Consider the following 25,812-nt stretch of genomic DNA (forward strand, 5'->3'; position numbering starts at 1 on the left):
GAAAAATTGCCCCCCCAAAAAGGGAAGGAACCATGTTTTTGTGCGCACAAATAAATGCAGGATGAGGGGGGCTCATAGCCTCACCAAATCTTCCTATACAGTAAAAGGTGAGGAACCCTTTAATTTAAGGGAAAAGTACTGTGCACATAAATAAATATCAATAATCAATTTAAGCAATAATAAAATGTGGATTCTTAATATAGTATAAGTATAGTGTTCTGAAAGAACAATTATATTCATATATAAGAAATAAGTGGTACGTATAGAAATATAATGCTGAGAATGGAAGAACAGAAAATAGTGTAAAGGTGTGTGAGTAAAATATAATATGGTATCCTCCTTTACCTTCATAATAGAGAATCCTTCATTCATGGGAGCCTATCATAAGTGAATAATATATATGGGAAGTGGGTTAATAAGATATATTAAAACATAATGCTGAAAACAAAAAAGTAGAATGATATAGTATGATGTATGGGGTGAAGTATGTGGCTTCATTCTATAGCTTTATAATAGAGAACTCTAAACATTATGGAGCCTGTTATATGTGAGTTAAATATATAGGAATTTAGTACATATATATGTATTGTAATTAAATCAATAATAATAAATATTTTCAATGTGGAATAGTAACAACATAGTGTATAACCATAAATATGAATAAAACAGGAAGGAGGAACGAATAATCAGGGAATGCACTTCAAAAGGAAAAGTATACACCGAAGAATACATGTATTAGGATAAAATTATTGTAAACCAAAATACTACAATAGAAAAGGGGAAGAATGGTGGTAATCGCACAATTCCTGCTAGGGAAAAAGGAACATATAACCATAAATAAACATCTTTTCACGTATATAATTTATTGCAGTGTATAAGAATAGTGCAGTATACATATGTGTTGTTCATTATATTTGCAGGGAAACTATTTCAGCAATTCAAGTTCCAAGGTTACGTATGAACGCCTTAAAAAAACGAAGAACGTTCAAGAGTGTAGTCATGCGTATGAGAAGATAAAAGAAAGATTAGGTGATTCAGCAGAGCAATATGGGAATGATGAAGAACAAATGAAGGAAATTATAAATATTTGGTGTGGTGCAAGTAAAGAAAGGGAAAAAGGAATATCGGGGATGTGGTGTACTTGTTCTTTATTATACTACTGGACAGGAAGTAAAGTACTCGAAATGTTAGGGGAAGAGGAAAAGTTCGAGAATATAATGAGTGTCGTATACGAAATAGTATGAAAAGAGGACCCGGTAAGTAAGTGTAAAAATGGACGTAATGAAGTAACCGGGGAATAATTTCGGAAGTTGATGGTATTGTACGAATTTACACAGGATTATAGGAGCATACCCAAGAACATGGACAAGGTGCATATCGACTGCTTGAGAATATATGAGGAGTACCTGGAACAGGCTTATAGGACCTATGCCGATACGCAGAATATGTGTCAAGCTAAGGACATGCAAAGCAACTCCTTCTGCAGCGCATGGCGTACAGTATGGAATAAACATTTTGCACGTTCTGCCATATTTTGCCCATCTGTTGTCAAAACTAATGTGGGCACAAATGTCACCCTCGCCAAGTGGACTTAATTTTTTGCCCTGTGGACAAAGTTGCTTGTCGTGCACTCAACCGATATATTTAAAAAGGTTGCGCACCTTGTTTAGTGTAGCACTCTAGCTCTCTTCCCATGTTGCAGAGTTCACAAGAGGTATAGTGTAAAAGGAGAAAAATTCGAACATAATGATAAAACTAGAAGCATACACGTTCAAATAAATCGCATTGTTAAAAGCTGCGCCTTCCGGGGGTCCAGGAATCGAGTTAATCTATTTCAAACCAGAAACATGTCCTTCGAGCAGATTAAACGTATTTTATCACTTCTTTAAAGCGCTCCCTCTTCGGTAACTCCGCCTTTTTACAAATTAATGATTTTTTCACTAAAAGGGAAAAAAAGCGCGACCATGTTATGCAATCCAAAGTTTGCACATGGTACGTTTCACTACAATTTAATAAAAGGCGCAACTTCTCACAACTTGCAAATGTGCCGATATACAATCGACGCTGTTCTGTAATTCACGTTTTCTTTTCTAACGCGTAGGAAGTGAAAACTTCTAGGTCAACGTTGCTGGCTATTTTTGCACTTTCCATAAACTCCCTCTGTTTATTGTTCAGCACGAATTGGCTCAGGCCTTAAGTGGTGTAAGCGAAGTGTGTTGCTTTGTAACGAGGAAATAAAAATAGAGCAGCGTGCAATAACGACGACAGGGAAAAACAAAATTGTGGATAACCTAAAATGCACTGTTCTCTAGATATACATTTCTCATTTTGTAAATTTAAAAAGTTGTACACTGCCTCTATGTCTTCCGAATCGAACACATTTTTCACGTTATTCTGAGGGCAGGTTAAGAGAGGTACATAAATAAACACGCGGAAATGTGCTCATGTGTGCGTATACACATGTACATATATTCCGAAGAGTAACACCCCCTATAGTGCGATATTCTGGGATGGGCGAAACAACACACCCAATATATGCAGTGTGCCTCTTTTTGGTATTTTTCCCTATTCTGCATATTCGTGGCTATTTTGTTTACCTTCCTCTCTAATTTTTTGAGCTCTCCAATTAATGACTCCACTACGTTTTGCGGCTTTTCGAAATAAACGTAACCTAAAAGTCCCTTCAAAAATGTGGAAGGTGTTAATTAGCAGAGGTGTGTAGAAAGGACTCTGCTACTTTTTTCATTTTTACCCTTCGCACTATTTTGCTACCTCAAATATTTCGGCTATATTTTTGCTCTTGATGTATTCAAGTTCGTCTACAAGATGTTTATGGCACGGGAAGGACATTCCATTTGAAAATTTTCACTTTAACATAAACGCGGGGGTGTAGAAACAAAGCTTTGCAGCACTATTCCTGTTTTTTTCTTTTTTTTTTCAAGTATAATACCATTCATTTTTGCTATGTACACTTGTTGACATATATTTGAAGGAAAAACAAAAAAAAGAGGGTCCCAACTTGGCACTTAGTTAAAACGTTCCAGTAATATATTTCGAGCAATACTTTTTCTCCTAATCGTTGTGCATACTTAAACCTAGCACAGGGAAAATGTCTCATTTCTGCTGAAGCGACAAAATGTGTAATAGAATTCCAATTATATTCTTGAAAAGGGAAACGCATCAAACCGTGAAAACGTAGAAACGGATGCCCGCTTAACTAACGGGAGGATTTCGCATAGAAAATTTCATTAACCTTTTTGTCTCATGTCCTATTCTTTTTTTTCATCATTTTGTAATGACGTTCGACAGTGTCTACAGGCGAATTAGAGAAAACGTCGCGGGAGAGCAGAGCGGGCCTTATTTTTATTGTTAAAAAAAAGGAAGCACCAAAAATGCATGCCCATTTGATGGAACAAAATTTTATATTTCCCCCTTCCCGCGGAAGTATTAACCCTTTGATACCTTTACCACACTTATGCAATACAGATGAGCATCCATACTTTTAAACCGCAACGCAAAGTTTGAATTTTTATTTTTTTTTTTAAATGGGACAAGGTAAAAGAAGTGCACGCAGAGAATTTAAAAAAAATAACCAAAAGAGTGTAAAAAAAAAAAGTCTAAAAAATAACAGTTTCACTTTTCGGCATTTCCCCGGCTCCTGTCCGATGGTGGAGCTTGTGAACAGTTACGTGCATGAGCCCTTTCACATTTGTCTGCACATTCAAATGGCTCCCCCTTGTTAAGACGTCCTCACACATCGGAAACGCGGAGAACAATTACTGCGCTTGCATAATTTGCATCACCCGCTACGTCTGCAGTGCTTGTCCCCCTTTGCCTTTTTTCTCGCCGACTTCTGTATAACACCTCAAAAGGGGGCTCCTGGGCAGCAAGCAAATGCCGCGTTGTACAAAAACCGCCGCAACGAGGAAGAAATGGTTAAATGTAGAAAACGAAACGGAGAATCGCAAAATGCACACAACAGCATTTCCCCCTCAAAAGAAGTCTCCACATATTTTTTCCCTTCGCACAGCAAAAAAATATGGTGAAATAAATTGCTAAATTTATTTTTCCGAAATGAAAAGACCCAAAGGGGTCAGGCATGAAGCGGCCTTTTAAGGAAAAAATTGGCAAAACTGGGAATATGAGAATTTGCATAACAAAAGTGCCATGTAGTGGTGGTTTTGCTTCTTATCCCAACACGTAATTACGAACGGTTAATCATGGCATGTGTCATATGTGCGTGTATATATCCGCGTAATGCCTTATATGTAAGAAAAAAAAAAAAAAAACGGGCAAAAAAGTCTACGAGTCAAAAATTGCCTCCTTTAAATGCCCAGCATAAAAAAAAAAAAAAAAAAAAAAAATGCATTTTCAAGTTAACAATTTCTGCGGGTATGTAATATAAATGCGTATACAAAACGTTTTCCAAAATTTTGTTTGTTCTTTCTTCCATGTGAATAAAAGCAGCGCTGAGAAATGACATGCAAAATAATGTGATAAAGTTGTTTGCGTACATTCCATTCATAACATTATATATACATCATCAGCATATACTCTTTACCGCTTTTACATGACATTTTACGTAAGGGGGATAATAAATTTACTCATCTCATCGCTAGCGCAAAGAAGATGATGTAAAAGGAATAAAAAAGCGTTACTAGCAAAAATATGTACCATTATTATTACATACATAATGCGTACAAATTTAACATATCCGCCATAGATTTAATTTTCGTACGTATTTGAACTTCCCAGTCCAACAGAACATTCAAAAATATGTGATTCATTTGCATCATCTTGAAGTGAAAGTATAAAAATATTTCATTTTTCGTTTTTTTCAAATTTTAAAAACTGGGCAGCGGGAAGAAATTTACTACATTTTTTTTTTTTACACACGAAGGAAAAAAAAAAAAAAAAAAAAAAGCTTTTAATTAAAGAACTGTAAGAAAAGCTAGTATCGGTTAGCTCTACGTGTTGAAGGCCCTTTTTCTTACATTTTTAAGAATTATACCAGCGGAAGGGAACATTCTCAGCGTTCGGAGCGTAGCACTCTAAGCATAGCGTTACGGGGGGTCAATCTTTCCCAAGCGGGGAAATCTTTTCATGTCAAGGAACACTACAGAACAGGCCTAAACAAGGACGAACAAAGTACTGCAGTAAAGAAAAAGACAGCCACAGCGATTAAGATATTTGTTAACGCGCACACGTCATAGTGCATGAACACGTATGTACACACCACATACATGTACCCCCTTTTAACCCCCTTAAAGGATGGAATTGTGCCTTTATAACTCTAAAAATGGCTACTTGGAAGCCTTGTTGAGAGGATTCCGTAGCAGTTTTTTAACCCCAGAGGAATATAAAAAACTAACCGAGGTGGACACGCTCGAAGATTTGAAATCCGTTTTAGAAGACACGGACTATGGATCGTTCATGATGGATGAACCGTCACCTATTGCAGTCACAACGATTGCGCAAAAATGTAAGGAAAAAATGGCCCACGAATTTAATTATATAAGAGCGCAGGCAGAAGAACCTCTGAGAACATTTCTAGACTACATCGCAAAGGAGAAAATGATTGACAATGTAATAAGTTTGATACATGGCACATTGAATAAGAAGCCAGCGGAAGAATTGCTATCAAGGGTAGACCCCTTAGGATATTTTCCACAGATGAAAGCTATCACCACCATGGATGTACAAAATTCTCATGATGATGTTTTGAAGGTGCTTCTCATAGAAACACCCATAGGAACTTATTTCGACAACTACATCTCTGCGAACGCGTCGAATGAAAAGAACAACGTAACAACTATTCTTAACGAAATGGATATTGAAATTTTAAGAAACACGTTGAAGAAAGCATGGCTGGAAGATTTTTACGATTTCATAAGAAAGTTAGGCGGAAAAACGGAGGAAGTCATGGGCCATATATTAAAGAGCGTTGCGGACTTTCGAGTGTTATCAGTTACATTGAATACAATTAATTCTAGTCTAAGTTTGGAACTGCAAAAAGATAGAAATGATATGTTTCCATGTTTTGGCTACCTATACCCAGAAGGAACAGACAGAATTAGAAAATGCTGGAATAATGAAACGGTGCAGGCTGCCTTGGAAAACTATCCAACTTACTACAACCTGTACGAAGAATGCAAACAGTTTTATATGAAAAATGAAAATATGCATGAAAATAAAATTGTCGACCATAAGATAAAGTCTTTGGAAGACTTGCTCTATGAGAAGCTTGTGAAGTTGTGTGAAACGGCATTTGATCAACATTGCCATTTTGGGATTTTCTATGCCTGGGTAAAGTTAAAAGAACAAGAAATTAGAAACATTGTCTGGATCTCAGACATGATTTTGATGAACAGGAAGGACTGCATCGATAGTATCATCCCCATATTTGAGCCCCAAATTTAGCATCCTTAAAATGCAGGCGGGGAACGGGCGTGTATATGTGTATTGGGTGGTAATGAGACAATGTGTCAATGCGACAGTGGAATGTGCAGCTGTCCATCCACGCGTATCAGCACCTGCTATCCCCTACCAAAATTTTTGTTCCAAATTTTGTTCATTAAATTTTTTTTTTAAGTGCTAATTTGAAATGTCATCATCTTAAACGACTTGTGTAACCCCCCACGTCGAAGTCTGCTTCACTCATGAAAATATATGCCCCTTGTGCCCTGTTTTATTCTGATGTGTGTGTCGTCCACGTTACTTCATGCTATTTCGTATATTATTATAATTATTATCGTTATAATTTTATTATTATTATTTTTCTTTTTTTTGTTATTTTACCATGTATATTTTTCTTTATATGTTAATGTACACACGCCGCTTTACCTCGTGCACACATGTTAGGTAACGCATATCATATGGGTAAAAATTAAATCGGCATATTTTTTTTTTTTTCTACCAATCAAACCCCGTTTTTTACGTTTCTCCCCAATTGTAATTTGTGTGAAAATAATTAATTCTGAAAAAAGCTACCCACCGTTGTGTTTTCACTTTGAGTGTTTGGGAAGGGGCTCGGAGGTGCCCCAGCAGGGATGTAATCCTATAGACAAGTGCATGTGTCCGCGGATCGGTACGCGTCATACGTAAGAAGGCCCATTTCACGAGGCGAACGTATAGCTTACCCTCGCTAGCTGGAGAGAAACATGCCTTAAACGCAGCACCCAATTGGGGTAGCATACCATAAGCTGGTAAAACGAAACGTTCATCGGTAACTCATTTGTTACATTTGTTACACTTGTGCCATATATCAGGAAAAGTAGCTCACATTCGGGAGGTGACATTTTTAAGCAGAAATTATAATTTACTGGTAATTTTTTTTCAAAAGGTTCTTAAGAGGGTTCAAAAAAAAAAAAGTAAAAGAATTTTGATATAGACACGCATATATCAAAAATTTTACGTCACAAAAAAAAAGCGATGAATGGATAGGGATTACAAAGCGGAAAAAAAAAGGCGCAGAAACGGTGAGAAAAAGGGGTGTGTAATTCGAAATATAGTGAAACGTCTTCACAATAAATTCATATGCAGACAGGGAAGTAAAACCCCGTTGCCACGGCGGAAATAATTATGAAGCAGATTAAAAACATCAAACGGATTGCACCTACGGTGCGCGGGAGGGCTACATCACATATTTCAATTTAACACAAAAATAAATAAACCACTTCTCGAAAAAAAATAAAAAAAATTGTATTTGCTTATTTTTCACATGTCAAATAGCGATGACACATTAAGCAAACGGAGGTGTGTATTTTTTAAAAAAAATACTATAAAAATTCATTTTAATACAAAAATTAAACTATAAACGTTAAAACATAAAAAAAATAGTTGCGGTGTGTAGACGCGGTGACGCCTTAACAATGGTGCCCATGGCAACTGTGCCCCGATTTGCCAGGAGAATCACGTTGCAACTCGGTCAAGTCCGTCCCTTAAATTGATTATTTCATCGTAGAGCTTATTCATTAACTTAAAAAAAGGCAGCCTCAGTCCTACTCCCCCAAGGTTGCTGATAATCCTCTTAATGTCAGGAGCTAGCTCAATACATAACTGGAAAAAAGTTTTGTGGTTCTCTATTTTGTAGAGAAAATTGGAAGAAGCAATGCTTTTCAAGTTTTCCTTTTTGGTGCTCATATTCAGGGCATATTTATTCTTGTCATGAGTTTTCAAAGCACCGAGCATCATCAAAATGTAGTCCTGTTCGGATAGAGCCTTTTCCATGAACACGAATTTCTGGTGCGTTTTGTGCACGTCCTTCACGAGCGCAACTTCGTTGCTACTGTCGCTGCTCATTTGGGTACTTTCCTCTTCACTCTCCTTGGTGCTTTCTTCCTCACTTTCCTCCGCGTCTAAGCTTTCCTGCATGGCTTCCAAATCGCTTTCACTTAAGTTTTTCTTCTCCACGTAGACCCTAATTCTATTAACATAATCTTCGAGCGTAACGTCCTTTCCAACTTTCTCCTTCAGGAGATTCTTCTCCTCTTTCGTCATGCTATCGTACTTTTCTAAAAATTGTTCAGGATTATAACCCAAGGTTTCTATCATCTCCAATGATTTTTTCTCGTCATTTTGTTTCTTCTGTTTTTCTTTGAACCTCATTTCAGCTTCGTCTTCATCGATTTCTTCATTTTCATTTTCCGACTGGCTATTTTCAGATTGCACCGCTTTTTCCAACGCTACGACGATGTGGTTGACAATTTTTTTGTTAAAGAAAATGGAGTACTTTACGGCAAGCGCGTGCATGCTTCTTAATTTTTGTGTGGTCATCCCGGAAAGGTGTTCGGACACGTCAAAAATTAGGTTATTCAGGAAGAGTAATTCCTTAAAATTTTCAACTTCCTCCTTCGTTTTTAAAGTCTTCATGATTTTATTAAGTTTTCTAATATTTTCGTTAAATTCTTCAATTTTGTATTTTATCAAATCTGGATTTTTCTTTTTAAATTCTTCTATTTTTTTTTCCAATTCGTCGATTTTATCATCTACGTATCCATCCAAATTGTAGAATTTTTTTCTCTCACTTTTTTTGTTTTTCAGGACAATCTTATGGCTGAGTGGTTTTCCTGTTCTTCCATTAATAAATTCGGTGATAAATTCATCCTTGGTTAATTTGTGTGTGCTGAACCCTATATCTGCCTTGTTTGACCATTTGGAATACCTATTAACGCTACAGCCTTTTGGCTTCAGTCCCCGGTGGATGGTTTTCAAAATATAGCAAGTGACTGGATATAACTTTCCTATCACTTTGCCAAAATAACCTCTGCCCAGGGTGGAGTTATCGAACATAACCCTAGAGGAGGAGCCATTAATGAACAGGTCTAGGTTTCCGAATTTAATGTACTCCATTAAATGGTCATGTGCACTGAAATATCCATCTACATTGTAATTAAAGAGGAAATCTCTCAAAATATCATGGAAGGAATGTTCCTCATAGGAGTAGTTATCGGCTCGTCTTCCACTTGAAATTAGAGGATGATGCCCTATGACGAAAATCCAGTCACTATTCTGTGCACTTTCGTATAACGTTTTACTGAGCCAATTGAATTGTTCACGAAAGGAGCGGTAATTCCTTATTATGGGAAATCCCACCATTAGCGACCACGTATCGATAAAAATAAAGGATGCCCTAAACTTCTCCTGGCTAATTATATCTTTATACCCTACATTGTTATAGGTAAAGTCGTAGTTAACGCAGTAGTAGTTGTTTGGCATGAAATAACCTGGGATTCTATACGAGTAGTGTTCCTGAATTTGTTCGCTTGGAAAGAAGAAGTAATCTTTTTCTCCCAAAATGGAGTAAAAGGGAATGGCTTCAATATTTTCATCCGACTCTTCTTCATCATCAAATTGGTACAACTTCTTACGGTCATTGTCATAAACGCTTAAGTCTTCCTGGTTGGAAGGGGAATCCTGTACTTTTTCCTCATTTGCCTCATTTTCCCCATTTTCACTATTCTTTTTCTTCCTCTGTTTTTTTTTCTTTTTTTCCTTCACTTCTCCCTCCACTGTCTGCTGTCCATTATTATAATTATCTTGCATTTCTTTTACTTTTTCTTTATAAAAATCTTTTATGCTTTGTTTGGTGAGCTTATTATTCCCCAGCATGCTGTCAATTTCCTGTTCACTTCTTTTCTTGAAAACGAACAGTTCCTTCATTAAATTATGCCACTGGAAATTCTCCATGTAATTTATGCTCCCATCGTTTGGCACATTGTCTCCTAAATTAATTACAAAATCAGCATTGTTCGTAAAATGCCAATCCTTCATCGTTTGCACAGTACTTTTTAGCTCATTAAATCCGATAAGGTTTAGCATATTCTGTTCGTCGAAATCCTTTTCTTCTTCAAACCCTTGTCCAATATCCCCCAGCATCATAAAATTCATGCTATTGCTACTGCTCCTTTCGATTTTCACTGTCACATTTCTGTTTCTCATCCAAACGGATTTCAACATACAATACGCAGTTAAACAATTTGGCGGTACGAACATTTCATCGTCGCTCATTTTGTACTCTCCATAGGCCTTTCGTTTCTTCAGATTCCTCTTTTTTATCTTTTCCACTATGTCGAAGTCGCTTTTCTTCTTCTGTATGAGTCCAAAATATTCCTTCACCAGCTTTATTTGTAAATATAATTCATCAAAAATATCATATGAAAAAAAGATTCCTATAATGTTCGTGTATCTAACCAGATGGTCAAATGTCGTTATTCCTAATTTTTTTAGCGCTTCGTGCAATTCCGTCACCGTGGCGTTATCCCTATTCGACGTTATTGCATTGATCAGCGTTATGACATTTAATGAACTTCCATTTAGGAAAAAGTCTTTTCTCATTTTGTATGAAACACCTGGTATTCCATTTCTGTATGTGCTCATTGGGGATGGATTATTATGGTTGTCCTCTGAAGCGTGGCAGATTTGATTGTTATAACTTTCTAGGAGGGCCTTCCGACTCGCGTCATCCTCGTACACGTCCTGGTCATACAGTTCGTCTGACTCATCGTCGGCGTTCTCCTCTTGTCCTTCTTCCTGCCCTGCACACGCCGTTTCTTCCATTCTATTAGTGTCCCCCTCTTTTCCGTCTTCTACCTCTTCGAGGGTTTCCTCCTCCACGTCGTCCTCCACATGCGAAAACATCTTGGCATCACCACCACCGTCCTGGTTTTGCTTCTCCTTCATTTTGGTCATCAAACTAGGGGTAGACCATTCCTTATCAGGGCCTGTCCCATTGTGCTCCTTCTCCTCCTCTGAGCCTTGCGGACAGGAAACTAAACTGCGGCACTGCAAACTATACTGGGCCTCATTTTTTTTCTTTCTCTTATGATCTATTTTTTTCGGTATGTATACCTTTTTTTTATTATTCATACTGTAAAAACGGTATCCGTCATTTTTCCAATTTTTTAAAAATATTTCATAGATTGTTTTTTTTTTCCTTAAAATTCTTTCCTTTTCTTCATCCTTCTGGTCAACCTTGTAGTACACATTTTTCACCTCGAAAATGTAGTTGTCCCTTTCGTCGATAAATTCTCGGAAAAATTCATTTTCAATAGAATTCATTAACTTGTTCCTGTCTTGGAAGCTACTTATAACATGGTCGAAGGTGCTCAAATTATCTCTATAATGAACAAATAGTAGGGACAAAATATCAATTAACTTCACGTGAAAGGTTAATTTTTCATCTGTGCTGTATTGAGAACCCAGGAAGACTAAGGACTCATTCAGCAAGTGCTTGTATTTTTTGGAACTTTTATAAATGTTAAAAGTTACATAGTCCATATATTTGTATTTCACTTTATCAAATTCGTTTGATCCTTTATTTTCTAAATATTCTTCATATTCCCTCTCTTCTTCTTTTTCTTTTTCACTTTCGCCGCTGGTGCCAGATTCCTCCTTAATAATTCTTCTTATGAGTTCCCCCCTTATATTACTTCCTAACAAGAGGTTGTCATGGTTGGTCAGTCCCTTCCGCGGGGGGTACTTTAAAAGGATAAGAGGGAGGATAATCAGGAAGTATTTTGTTATATTCATTACAATTCCATTTAACAGAAAAAAAAGGAAAACAAAAAAGGGGGATGCACGAATGCACACATGAACTGGGTGGAAAACGCGAATATAAACGCGGGCTCAAATTAGGCGATAGCTAAAATAAACGTTGTGGCGTGTTCGTTCATGCGGCGGAATGGAAACTGAACCGCTTCGATCTTCATGGGAATATCTATACACGCAATTTTACGGATGTTCGTACGCGTTTATGTTTATGTGTGTACTTATGCAAACGTGCAGAGCGCATGCAATTTGTGTAACTTCCTCTATGTGCACTAAACATCAATGTATACACATATGCACAACCTCGTAGTGGCACACATGTCTCAAATTCGACGTTACATACGGGAAGTATATACACGTGGGTACAACTAATGCTGTTACAACTTTGTCGAACTCATGATGTTTAAAAAAAAAAGAAAAAACGGAAAATGTGAATTCGTAAAATGCTAACGTAAAAGTGGCATAAACAACGGAACACAGAGTTGCGTCCCCTTTTGCAAAGCGGTGAGTGAAGACTAGCACGAATGGCCACATAAAATCAAGCGTACATATATGTATGAATTTCACACTTGCACGCGCAAATACGTGGTACGTGGCGAAAAGCCTTGGAACCCCAGGGCACAGCACCTTCGCACAAGAGCAAAAGCGAAAATACTTAATCACAGTTTGCAAATGCGACATAAAAGTGGTACATATATGAACGCGCATATGTAATATATATGTGTAAATAAATGATTCACGTAAAAAATTTGAATTGTGCAATATCCCCCAAACGGTTGAAAGGTAAGGCTCGTTTTTCCTCTTCAATGAATTATTTTATTTATTCATGTTAATTTTTCTCGTGCGTATTGTCTCGAGTTTGCACAATTTTTTTTCTTTTTCTACATGAGGTTGATATACAACAGCGCTATATGGGTTATGCGTTATATACATGTGAAAAAGTTAAAACGTGATTGAATTTATATTCATGGTTTATTTTATGTACACTGAAAAAATGACAATGAAATAAGCGCGGAGGCATTAAAAAAAAAAAAAAAACGTGAACAAATAAGCAAATAGCGAATAAGCGTATATTGCTAAAATAAAGGAGAGGGCTTCACTTACAATAATATATAATTTTCACGCGTTGAAACCGCAAGCCTCTTCCCTTACGAATTTTTTTTTTTCTCCACTTGAGTAAATTTTGTTGCGCATGCTATGTAAATATATACCCTATAAACTATACACACTGTCCTTTTTCTGTTTTGTTTTAACTTTTCAGTTGAATTTTTACTTAAGCAACTGTTTTGCCAAGCAGTTCGCAATTCGCAATTCGCCAGTGCAAGATTGCAATTCCATGATTGACCCATTCGTGCTTCGCGGTCACAAGGAGTTTGCTTCTCCCACGTCAACCGTTGTTTCGTCGTTTCGCGAAAAAGAAAAAAAAAGAGTTAACATTAAGCAGAAATGTAAACCTTTTTTTTTCTTTTTTCCTTTTATTTACTCAGCTCAGTTGAGTTATTTTTTTCTCGTATCTTTAACAAGTCCTGCAACGACATTATACAAGGGTTCTCCGTGTAGAAAACCTTTGCGCCGTGTCAAGAAAGGGATTTGCATTGTCGCGCCTTTTATTCCTCGTTTTTAAAGAGAAGAAGAAAGGTACTTCAAAATGAAAAATTAATTTTACAAAAAATTAGAGAGCTGGTTTTCTGTTTAAAAAAAGGTACAAAAAATGTGTTGTAAAAAAAAAAAAGAACACCCCACCGAAGAGGGGGCTCCCCTTCAGAATCAAAAAGAGAGCTATGCAAATATACATATACGTATATACCAATATATATACACACATATGCGGGCATAGGGTGGCGAGCCAAATAGGTTCTATTCAAAAATGTGTTTCAAAAGGGAAAGAAGGTAAGAAAAAAAAAAAAAAAAAAAAAACCTTCGAATAAACCGCAGTACAATTCACCTTTCGAGGGAGTACGTACGGCGCAAAGGGTTATAAAATTAAAAAGGGTATTTTTTATTTTCTTCAAAACGATCTCCCATTTCGTGCATCAGTACGACGTGTTGTTCCGCGCACTGACCGCGTTCGCATTATCATAGGGTGAATTGTTCAGCAGGTTGAGGTTCCATTCTTGCCTTATTATTCTCTTCATCTGGGAAAATTCGCTTAAATTTATCATAATAACGTTAGCCAAGTCGTATTCGTCATTGATATCCTGAAAAAGAGGGGCATTTCCACGGTGGGTGAAGGGTGTTAGAATTGAAATGTTCTACCTATTCGTGTGCATACACATGCGTGAATATATAAACAAACACGCGCCATACAGACGCACCATGTACACGCACATTCATGCAACACTGATGAGCCACCTTCGCGTTCAAGCAAATTGACAAAGAACCAAAAAAAGAAAATTTATACTCACCTTAAATTGCGATATATTCAAATTCTGGTTGCACGTTTTGTTAATTTCTTCAATCAGCGCACAACACTCTTCCTCCTGCAATTGGCACACAGATGAGGGGTGGAAAAATGTTTCTTCCGCAACAGTGGAGTTAAATATACATGCACGCAATGACATTGTGGTACACACAAATATATATATAGGCGCAAATATGCTCGTGTGTAAAAGGCTAGCCTCTTATATAATTACGTTTAAGGAACAGATGGGCTTATACAGCTTCAAACTTATCTTCACATTTTTGATGTTCTCCAAGATGCTGTTAAGAACAACGTTTTTGTAATATCTCCTCGTGTACCCCTGCAAATTTGCAAAAAACCACAAACGGTAAAATGAGAAAAAGGTTCCTTTACTTCTGCAAAAAGGTGAGGAGCAGTCCTTCAAACTGCGCGTGAAAGAGTTTGAACTTACCTTGTAGTACAAGTGCAACAATTTTACGATGACCAAATGGTGGAATTTGATCGGAAGCAATAAAATGGAGAAATATCCAAGGAGTGATATGACAATCTGTTAAGGGGAAATGCAAATAGGGGGGATGTTCATTTGTGCATGTGTGGAGCACTTGAGGGAAGTTTGCACTGGTGTAGTAAAACGCGCACACGCATATAAGAACGCACCTTTGTGAGGTTAAAATTTTTATGATTGAAAAGATTTAGAAACTTTTCCAAATAGAGGTTAAGTATCATATGCTTGGACATTAACATTTTAATATTGCTCTTTGCGCTTTTGTACATAGTGAGCACATTTTTCTTGTTCTTAATTTCTTCATAGTATTTACTTGGATTAAAATAATAATTTCGTATGTCTGTTTTTTTCATTTGTTGGCTATCTGATGAAGCTTCATCTTCCTCTTTTCCCTCTACTTCTTCCTCTTCCTGGTCATATTTTAAACTGGTCTTAGCATTTTGTCTTTTATTCTGCACAAATATCTGTGCGAATATGTTTTTTTTCATGTACATATTTTTATGTTTGCTTATATGTATCGAACTATCATTTGTTGCAAAAACGTTTTTATGGTATATTATACGCACGATGTTGTTAAAATCCGAGTGATTTTTTTTTTCCTTTTTCTTTGCTTTCAAGTGCACATGCTTGGCGCACAAAAAGAGGTTGTACACATTGTTCGCATATATATACGTTATCGTGAAAATTAAAAAGTAGTTAATTAGGAGGAGCGCAATGTTGCAATAACACTTGACATAAAAGTTCGTTTTTTCCAGACCAGTGTAATAATTCTTTTTGCTTAAAAGAAATTTATTATAATTACTGACAGCAATAGTTATGGCGTGTTTTTCTCGCTCTTTTTTTTTCTTTAAACTACTTTGATTTGGATATTTGGTGAGATCATGCGCGTCTTTATTGGAACCATTACTGCAAATGTAGCTGCCTTTGTTAGCGCATACTAGTTTACTCCTTCTACAGTGCTTCGATGCTGAGGATTTGTTCATCACGTATTTATTCTCTGGATCACTGATTCGGATCGTGTCTGGTTTCTTCCTCTTTTTAACTTGTGTGGGCAGATATGGTTGCTCAACGGGGTTCTCCTCACGACCTACCCCTTCATATGCCCAATTTAAACTTCCTAGCATGTTCATTTTGCTTCGAATAGCTTTAAAATAATTTTCATTGGGTTCACTCTCCTGCAGTTTTTTCACAGTACCTGTTTTATTATTTTCGGATGAAGTGCAGCCATGCCCATTTTCATCGTAACGGATTGCCCTGTCGTCATAATCGTTATACGAATTTCCGTTCTGCATATTAACCAAGTTCTTTATCTTATCCTTAAAGAAATTATTTTTATTTTTATTTTTAAATTTGAGAAATTTCTTCTTCATGTGAGAAAAAATTTTTTTTTTTTTGCTAAAAATGTTCTTATCTGTTTGCTTCTCTTCCCCGTCCATCTGTTCAATGTTTAAAAAATGGTCTGTCTTACTTTTCTTAGTTATGTGTGTAGGTCCGCTAATGATGCTATCCCCCATTTGGTTGTCACTTTTTTGGGAGAAAAGCCCGTCTGATTTTCTGCTATTAAACTGATTATCCCCCCTTTCATTCTTCTTTTCAATGGCCTTTTTTATATGCTTATACATACTGTTTGAGTATGCAAATTTCTTTTTTTCCCTCCCTCTTATAATTCTATGCATGTCGTATTCGCTGAAATATCCGCTCCTGTAAAATTTAAGGTAGTCTCGATTTCTTCTAATTATTCTCTTCGGCACAGTGAATGAAACGTTCGAGTTGAGGGCATTCTTTGACCTCTTCCCCACGTTCAAGGGAAGGATAATTTTTTGCTCATTTTCTTTTAAATTTACAAACTCTTCATTGTCCTCTTTGAAGGATAAGTTATTATCCTTTTCGTTCTCCACATGGTCTACCTCTATGCATTTACTGGAGGAAGTACCTTCCTCATCGTTGATCAAATTAATCAAATTGTTTTCACCCCCGAGGTGAATTTCATCATTTTGTAACTTTTCCTCAACCCACATCATGGGTGTCAATTCGTAAGTTTTATTTTTTCCCTTCTTATTCGTTTTCCCCTTTACGTAGGAAATAATTTTGTCTTTTAATTCCTTCCTCTTAGAATTGAAGGATAAGTTTTGCAGGATATGTTTTCCTCGTGCTTTCTTCTCCTTCTCGATCATGTCAACGGTGGCAAATTCTAAGTCGTTCTTTTTGTAATTAATAAAACTGGGGGTAAATTTTAGGTCCATCGAGTCTTCCTTCTGTTCTCTTTCGAACTTTCCCTCCTTATACGTAGACGTGTTGGAGATAAAACTTTTGTCCATAGGATAGTTTTTTACTACTGTGTTTCTGTATCCTGTGTTGTAATTACTTTCGTTGTTACTTACTACGTAGGACGGGTTAACAGCGTAATTGTTCTCACTGATTATTACGCCTACCTGGGCATTATTCGGTAGTTGCTTCTCCAGGGTGTACTTTTCCTTGCTTTCCCCACCGGAAGGTGGAAACAAAATTTTCAAATCGAATAACTCGTCATTTTTACATGTGTCAAATTCATTTTCACTATATTGTGCATATTTTTTTCCCTTTTTTTTTTTGATTTCTTCCCCCCAAAGGTTGTCCTTACTGTAGCTAAAGTTGTCCTCCACACTTTCGCTGGTAATTTTGCTCTTTATCATGTGGAACCCTTTCTTAAAAGGATTGTTGCCTTTTTCAGATTTGTACATATTTTTAATTTTGCCAAGTTTCTCTTCCTTCATATCTTTTAATTTTCCCAGAAAATTTCTCATCGTTTTTTTTTTGTCTCCATCATTACCATGGAGATCATCTCCTTTCTCATTGCCTACATAGCCTTGGTCTTTATACGTTGGGTGATTTTCCTGCGAGAATAAGTTATTTGCCCCTAATGTGTTTTTACAGTGTTCTTTTAATTCGTTCATGGAAAAATATTTATCCTTTCTATATTTGCTGCAAGGGGGTTGTTTCTCCTTCTTCAGATTGAAGGCGTCATCAAGAGCGCTATTATTTAATTCGTCGAAGGGAGTTTCATCGAAGGGCATATGGAGTTTGTCCTCATTGGGCTCACTCCGATGCGGGGTCGACCGGCTCGTGAAATTATCATCGCTGTGGTGGGGGCTTAAACAACTCTTGTGACCATCGTCGTAGTATCGCGGGTTTGCATGTGCAAGTGGAGGATTCTCGTCATAAGTGTGAGGCTTCACTTGACTCATGTCAGCAGCGCCGTGACCCCCTCCGTTATGCACGCTCGTGTAGCCTTCCCAATCATATACATTTGGGGCCGCCAAATGATCATCCTTGTTACGTTGAGCTTCCACTGTAATGTCGTCCCCGAGGTTTTCTTCGCAGTCATATCCACATTTTGGTGAAAAATTGTCATCGCTATTATGAAGCACTTCCGCTGCGATGTCCTCTTTCACGTTCACTTCCCCCTCTCCGATACTACATAACTCTACGTTGGGCAGCTCAACTGGGCAATTTAAAGTGGGACACGGATCGATTTTTTCTTTCCCCTTCTGTAGGGGATTTACAGTTAGCACATTGGCATGATCACTTTGAATGTTTTCCTCTAATTGAAGATCGCTGGACTTGCTGCAATTCGTCAAAGGTGGTCCGTTTTGCTGGTCTGATTCGGACGGCAGCTCTTCCTTTACGTTAGATGTGTCCTTATTCGTTATCGCTTCTGTTATTTCCGCTTCTTCCGTTCCTTCTATTTCTTCCTTTTTTCCTTCTTCACTCTCCTTTTTCTTCTCATCGCAGAAGATAGCATCGACGTTCTTTTCAAACAGGCCCCCATTTTTAAGGTCATCCAGCGCATCTGAGGAGAGATTCTTGCCTAAGTCAAGCTTAATGTTCTTTTTATTCAGCTTCCTTTTCTGTTTCCAATTCTTGAATATGCGCTTTGATTTGAAGAGCAAGTTGGACGTGTAGGTCTTTTCTTCACTTTTCTTCTTCGCTTCTAAGTTGGTCAATTCGTGATTGTGCTCTGAGCAGTCACTCTTTTTTTCCTTACGTTTTTCCAATTTCTTTCCTCTTTTTTTTTTTTTATTTAGGAAATAAAAATATAAGGGAAAATCGTTGTTCAGTCCTCCATGCACGGTAATTATTAAAAGGCAATAAACGTAAATAAAAATTAATATTACATTGATGTATATAATTTCGATTTTGTTGTAAAAATATCCGGGGAAGTATTCAATAATGCTGTAGAAGTTTTTTTTCCTGTTTCTATTGTTGTGTGTTTGGTTGTAACTGTTTGCGGTGCACTCTTGTGTGTTTTTTCTACCTTTTGTTTTTACACTTTTATCGCTACAGTGCTCGTTGGATAGGTAGCTAGCGCGACGATCCTCTACACTGTTGCCGGACTTGAAGAAGTGAACATACCTGGCACTTTGGTATAAACTTAAATCCACCGAATATTTCGCGTTATTTATTTCAAAGCAGAACTCCCTGCTGCGACAGGCCCCTCTGTCTGCTAACTCCTCTACATGTTTCTCATCCCCGTGCACCTTCTCAATAGGTACCCTACCAGCAGAATCGTAGTAATTATTTTTCATGTGATTTACAATTTTAATTTCCAAATCGAGTAGCATAATTTCGTTAATACCCATATCCTCAGAATAATTTTCCACGTCCTCATCAAGGGTATAATTATATTTTGAAAAAAACGAACTATTATTTCGCTCAAAATAATTTTTTCCTTCAGTGAGTGACAGGGAACTGCGCACAATCGAAGTCCCGTTATGTACACTTTTTTTTTTCTTTTCCTCAATGTCGCTGCAATTTTGTTTTTCTTCCTTTTTTGTTTGTTCCTCGAGCAGAAGCTTCATATCGGGGAAGCTATTTTTTAATTTATAAGAATTCGATTTATCCTTTTTACTGTTCACGTTCAAGTTGGTCGTCTTGTCTGAGTTACTAAATTTTTGATATCCCCCGGTAACGTAGTAGTCCATTAGCCACTGCTTATTGTTGTTAATCATATGAGAAAGTTTGCCTTTCTTTATCAATTTGGTATACATGCATTTGTCGTCGTTCGTTACTCCATTGGTATAGCTATTAACTTGTGATTTTCCAATATCACTGTCTCCTTTCAGTGGGGCCTTCTCATCCTCATCGTGATCGTCGTCCGGGTCCACGACAGACTTACCGCTTGTGCCCCCATTGGCTGCATTTCCATTCTTAATGTATCCTCCCATGTTGTTCAGAATTTTTTCCTTCTCGGAATTATCGTCCTCTTCGGAGGAGTCGTGCATCTCGTCGTCTTCCCCGTTTTTCTCATTCTTCGCCTCTTCTCCTGGAGAGAGTAGGTCTCCCTCTTGGTGGTTATTCTCACCATGATCGTTTCTGCCATCCATAATGCTGGCCTCAAAATTGCAGTTTATTTTTTCCCCGCAATTGGCATCTCCTCTCGAGACAGAGATATCACTGTTTGATTTGGGAATATCCCCCTGCTCCTCCTTCCCAGGAATAGCGTCGTCAACCACATTGGCACGAACCACAACGGCATTGTTGCCCCCCTTACAGCTTACCGTTTCCCCCTCCTTCGCGTTGCTACCACAGTTTGGGATCAAAAACGAATCTGCCTTGGTCTGCCTATCCTTGCCCTTCCTTCTACTCCCTTTCACCTTGGATAACTTACTCCTGCTGTGCTCATTACCCCCTTTCTCTAAGAAGTGGTCATTGCAGTACTTGCCTACATAAGCAGGAGTGTAGGCAAAGAAGTAGATGCACCTGGATTTGTAATGTTTATACAGGTATTGAAAGAAGGAGGGAAATCTGTTCAATATGAAAATGTGCAGAAACGTGTGCAGGTGGTACAAACTGGACTTCTTCGATATTTTGCACAAAATTTTATGAGGAAAAAAGAGGTACAAAATGGGAAAATCGTACAAGACGTTTCTGCAAAAATCGTAATTCTTCTCGTTATTTATGTATGTGAGAAATGCCACGGTAAGGAGGAGGACAATGTGTATGTAATTCTTATAGTAGGAACAGAAAAAAAGGTAAAAAATTGAAATGATGGAAATAATGAAGCTTCTAAATTCGAATATTCCGTTTACTTTATCGAAGATATAGTTGAATCTGTTTTTTATCTGCATGGTGCGTTTTATATTATTTATAAATAAATTAAACAACTGGTAATTATTGTTAATGTTGTTATACGTCATGGAGGGGTCCTCATCATTGCAAAGCACATTGGTGGTGTTCTGCGACGGTAGCAAGTACTCAAATCGGTTCTTACTTTTATATATAAATATATGGACATACAAATTATCATCATTATAGTCGGATTCATATTTGCTATTTTTCTGTGCATTCTTCTTTTGGTCATTATGTAACTTTCTCACAAAAAAATAATTCTTATCGAAGAAAATATTTTTCTGGTTCAGGAGAGAAAAGTCATTTGACACACCGTCATTCTTTTTATTGCAGGAGGAGTTGAATAATTTTTCCGTCTTGTTAGACGACGTGGAGCTATACATGGATGTATTTCTATACTTTGTATTTTTCGTTAAAAAGAAATCGGTCTGAATTTGTACACTACTCAGTTCCGCCTTTTTGTACAAATCAAAGTCGATGTGTTTTTCAATTTCATAATTGTGTAGAGTAAAATGTCCTAGATACAAATCCAGGTCTGTGTAAAAATAAAATATAACTTTATTCTGTCTGTCCGTGAAAAGTGGTATGAACATGTCCCTATTGTACTCATACTTGTAGTGGTACAAAAAATTATCCACGTCAATTATGGCATATATGTAATTATACTTAATTTGCTCTAAGTTCCTAATTTTTAAAATATTTACATAAATGTAGTTGTAAGCACTCGCATGAATGGACTTGTAGAATTTCTTCAGCACGTTGAAATATTTGGGGGAAGAATAATACAACTCGTAATTCTTCAAGAAGACATTTTTGGTGTACTTGAAAAAGAGTATTTTCATGTACTTCTTTATCGAACCATAGATAGAAATAATTTTCATTAAATTGATCAACTCGATAATTACATTTACGTTGTGGTTAGCTAAACGAATGTGCTCATTGTTGAAGTGGTATCCATCATTTGATATTTTGTAATTATTTTTTTTCTTCTTCTTTTTCTTCTTTAAAGAAAAAAAATTACTATTATCTGAGGTGGAACTCCCATCCATATTGCTCAATCGCTTTGCATACACACTAAAATTGTAAATGCTGTTCGAGCTTTTGTAAATATGTCCATATGTAGAATGGGATATATCATAAACATCCCCCTGCATAACTTTGTAGATGTTATTAATATTCTGTTTGAATTTATTTAAAATTAAAAAATGCTTCTTCAAAACTAGGATTTTTTTTCTATAAATATGTGTGGCATTCGTTTTCTTGTACATGTAGCATGAAATGGTGTAATCGCATTTGTTTATCAGCGTGTTGAAGTAGATGTTGTACAAATTTGCCTTCTCCTCGTTTTGTTTTCCTCTTTGGTTTACATTCTGGTCTTCACTTTGGCCTATATTTTTTTCTTTCTTCATTTGATCTGTCTGTTTTGTGAAACGCTCCTTCGTTGGGTCACCATTGAGCGGTCCTTCCGACGAATAAAGCATCACGTGCCTATACTTTTTCCTCAACTCGGCTAGTTTTTCCTCATTCCCCTTATCATAAGAGTCTGTATGATGATTATTGACGTTATTACAGATGGATCGCTCCTGCGGGGATTCCTCCCCCCCTGGGTGTTTCTCACCTGCCGTCATTTCATTCACATTTGGGTCTCTCACCCGTTCTGTCTTTTCTTCATCATTTTTGTCTCCATAATTGTGTTTCCTCTTAATGCGAGAAATTTTATTAAGAAGACTCAAGTTGGACTCATTCAGCTTGTCCCTCTCCTCGAGGTTACTATTAAACTTATTCAAGTAGAAGTCGTACAAATTGTTGTTATACTTATGGTTGTTGATTTCTTTGTACAGGTAAAATTCGGTCAGGTCGTCATTCGATTTGCCTGCACTATCTTCATAGTTGGATGAGAGCTCGTCATAGATGTTTTCATACGTGTTACTTAAAATGTTGGAATTGCTATCTGTGTGTTTTTTATCCTCCGAATCGTTGCAATATATAAGCCTTTTCACACTGTCGTTTTTGTGTTTATTATTCAGGTGTACCTTTCTGTTTAATTCTTTCCCCTCAGTGGGTGCTCTACTTCTTTTGCTCTTCTTAATTTCCATTTTGTACACTGCGGAGGGGTGTTACTTTTGTACATTTCTCTTCCTTTCGACTTTGTTACCGTTCTTCGGTTGGTACTGTCTTCGTTGAATTCGCGCATGGGAAGGCAATGTCGGGGAAAAGAAACAAAAAAAAGAGAGACTAAATATCACACAGAGATACTGCCCTCCACACCAATGTATGTTCCCCTTGTTGGTTCATACACTTTCATTTCATGTTGTACGGAGGGGGTATTCTCTCACGGGGAAGAAAACTGCAACTCGCCTTTGCATTCGTTCGCACCAAGCAAATCAGCAGGACGATTTAGGCGAGCACAAGCAAATTCGCATTTACCAAAAAAAAGGGGAATAAATGAATTGCACAACGGTTTCCTACAAACAAGCTGCGCTAGCAGCAGCGTGCTCAGAAAGGAACGTATATTATGCCTACGGATTTATGTAAGCATATGAGTACGCGTTGAATAAGTAGCCCCACACCCACCGCACTTTTGCAAATCAAACATGCATACGTGCGTGCAGCTGTGGATGTACGCCCTCATTCCTGTATCTTACATTATGCATTTTTACATCACAAAGTGTACACAAAAAAAAATAAAGAAAAGAAATTTTTAAGTAGAAAAAATTAAGCACAGAATGTCATAAAATGTTGAAAACATTCAGTATAGTTCACCGCATGGCGCGTTATGAACATACAAATATGTAACTTCTACTTTTATATCAACTACTGTTTTAAAAGTTCCATTTTTGTGTCTATGCAAAGGCGAAGAGAACTAGCAAAAAATGGGGAAAAAATGGGAAAAAATAGGAAAAATCATCCTTAAGGTGTCAACAGAAAAGGCGTAAAAAAATGGTTGAACTTATATATCTTATCACTTAACTGTTCTGCGTTTTATTATTTTCGCGTTGCGGTGTAAAGCTCGCCGAAATGTTTCCTAAGGCGAAATATTTCATTCCTCATACCGGTAAAAAAAGTATGCACTGAATTGCGGATACTGCGCAACGCAGGAATATATGCATTTGCAAATGTGGGGAAAAAAAACAGAACCATAGGAAAAGCGTTATCAAACAAAACCAAACCAAACCCGTGCCAATTTGTAAATTAAATGTTCACCCATTTGGCAGAAAAAAATAAATAAATATAACGTGAAGGTGAGGACTACTACCTCGTGGTTAGGTGAAAACTTGTACAAGAATAAAATGATTACATTTGTTTATGCTGCCTGTCCGTAACAAATATAATATAATCAAACAGGATGAAGAAACGTACATCATACTAGTCCAAGAATGAAAAGTGAGAAGATTAATTCGGTTTCCCATTATTCTTAAGTCCGAAATTTTGCCCAAGCGAACATTTCAAATGAAGCCAATTTTTGCAAAGAAAAAAGGAAAAAACTGCCATTCGATTCATTCCCATTTTTCGGGCAAGCAAATCAACTCTATTAAGACGGAACAAATTGTAGAAAATTAAGCGCATAACAGTTGGCGAAGCTGTATACCCCTTCCGTCTTAGAATTCTTACATGCCCCTATGCATCCACAAAGTCTGTCACACTCTTGAACATATCGTATTAAACTTGCAACTTTGCCAACATACGTTTATTTGGAATAACGGGGAAAACACGGATAATAGCTAGAAAAAAAAAAAAAAAAAAGTGAGAATTAAGGATATGTGAAGAAAAAGGGAAACCTTTTTTAAATGCATACTCGCTCCACATGTATGTGCATAGTAACGTGAACCAGCATACTTAGACAATTGCTTAAATGAATTTCTTTTTCTTGTTTATGCCCTTTTCAGTGCCTCTGTCAACGAGAAAAAAAAAACACCCACGCAATACGATAAAAAGTAAAATTCTGAAGACCAGAAAAAGGAAAAGAGATTACGATGAAGGTATAGCAAAAGAAAACGGCCTGCATGTTAACAGTTGCACTTAGTCAAAAGTGGCCATATACAAATGGCTCTTCGCAGAGATGAACGTGATGTGCTTGCTTATTCACATGATTATATATACCATATCGGCGTAAACGCACACTTATTGATGTTTCCCCCCCATCCCCCTTGCGCAAATTCTTTTTATATTGAATTTCATTTCACATTCCCTGCAGTATATAAGGATTATCTCAACCAACCGGCCCTTCCGTACGATGAAGACAAAAAGGGAGGCGGTAAGGAAATGAAAAAAGGAAAGGCAATTCCCAAATGATTATTATTTTATTTATTTTTTTTTTTTTTCCAATTTGCATAACATTAAAATGACTGAAAATTGTTGACAACATTTTTTAGGACAACATAAGTGCTATGCTTGCGACATTTATTTTATAAATGACGACGCGAAGAAACAACACGAAAAAACGAAGAAACACAAGAGGAGAGTGAAAATGCTTAACACGGAGACGCCCTACACTTATGTAAAGCTCATCAAAGTGCACATATACATGGAACATTAATATATGTATCATACATATGGTGTGTGCGCTTGGGGGCATAAATTATAATCGCCCTTCATACATTTGGTAAAATATGTTTTAACGGTTGCATTTTTCTACAATTTCCTCCTCCCTGCAGAAGGACGCCCTGAAGGCTGCTGAGATTTCCCTCTAATTGGGTCCCCCCGCGTATGGGATAATGTGCAACGTACTCATGTGGGTGGCCCCCTTTTC

The 25,812-nt window shown here is 37.1% G+C and overlaps 5 protein-coding genes across 5 annotated transcripts; 2 read left to right on the plus strand and 3 right to left on the minus strand.

The window, feature by feature from the left end:
- Window positions 1-1,497: 1,497 nt before the first annotated feature.
- PCOAH_00044630 (Uncharacterized protein) lies at window positions 1,498-2,850 on the minus strand (the record flags this gene model as incomplete). Its single annotated transcript, XM_020061247.1, has 5 exons — window positions 1,498-1,940; window positions 2,096-2,192; window positions 2,292-2,394; window positions 2,598-2,681; window positions 2,773-2,850. 5 exons carry the CDS (start codon window positions 2,848-2,850, stop codon window positions 1,919-1,921), a joined length of 384 nt encoding a protein of 127 aa, XP_019916088.1.
- A 2,421-nt stretch (window positions 2,851-5,271) lies between these two features.
- Window positions 5,272-6,420, plus strand: PCOAH_00044640 (ATP synthase (C/AC39) subunit; the record flags this gene model as incomplete). The annotated part of the gene is made up of 1 exon (XM_020061248.1): window positions 5,272-6,420. One exon carries the CDS (start codon window positions 5,272-5,274, stop codon window positions 6,418-6,420), a length of 1,149 nt encoding a protein of 382 aa, XP_019916250.1.
- Window positions 6,421-7,911: 1,491 nt separating this feature from the next.
- PCOAH_00044650 (Ser/Thr protein phosphatase family protein) lies at window positions 7,912-12,030 on the minus strand (the record flags this gene model as incomplete). The annotated part of the gene is made up of 1 exon (XM_020061249.1): window positions 7,912-12,030. One exon carries the CDS (start codon window positions 12,028-12,030, stop codon window positions 7,912-7,914), a length of 4,119 nt encoding a protein of 1,372 aa, XP_019916539.1.
- Window positions 12,031-14,017: 1,987 nt separating this feature from the next.
- On the minus strand, window positions 14,018-23,158 carry PCOAH_00044660 (Uncharacterized protein; the record flags this gene model as incomplete). Its single annotated transcript, XM_020061250.1, has 5 exons — window positions 14,018-14,246; window positions 14,454-14,528; window positions 14,682-14,789; window positions 14,901-14,996; window positions 15,107-23,158. 5 exons carry the CDS (start codon window positions 23,156-23,158, stop codon window positions 14,082-14,084), a joined length of 8,496 nt encoding a protein of 2,831 aa, XP_019916716.1.
- Window positions 23,159-24,915: 1,757 nt separating this feature from the next.
- PCOAH_00044670 (Uncharacterized protein) lies at window positions 24,916-25,753 on the plus strand (the record flags this gene model as incomplete). Its single annotated transcript, XM_020061251.1, has 4 exons — window positions 24,916-25,042; window positions 25,258-25,317; window positions 25,436-25,575; window positions 25,718-25,753. The coding sequence occupies 4 exons, from the start codon at window positions 24,916-24,918 to the stop codon at window positions 25,751-25,753; spliced, it is 363 nt and encodes a 120-aa protein (XP_019917005.1).
- Window positions 25,754-25,812: the final 59 nt, after the last annotated feature.

This window comes from Plasmodium coatneyi, chromosome 12 (assembly GCF_001680005.1).
Source record: "Plasmodium coatneyi strain Hackeri chromosome 12, complete sequence".
NCBI classification, from domain to species: Eukaryota; Apicomplexa; class Aconoidasida; order Haemosporida; family Plasmodiidae; genus Plasmodium; species Plasmodium coatneyi.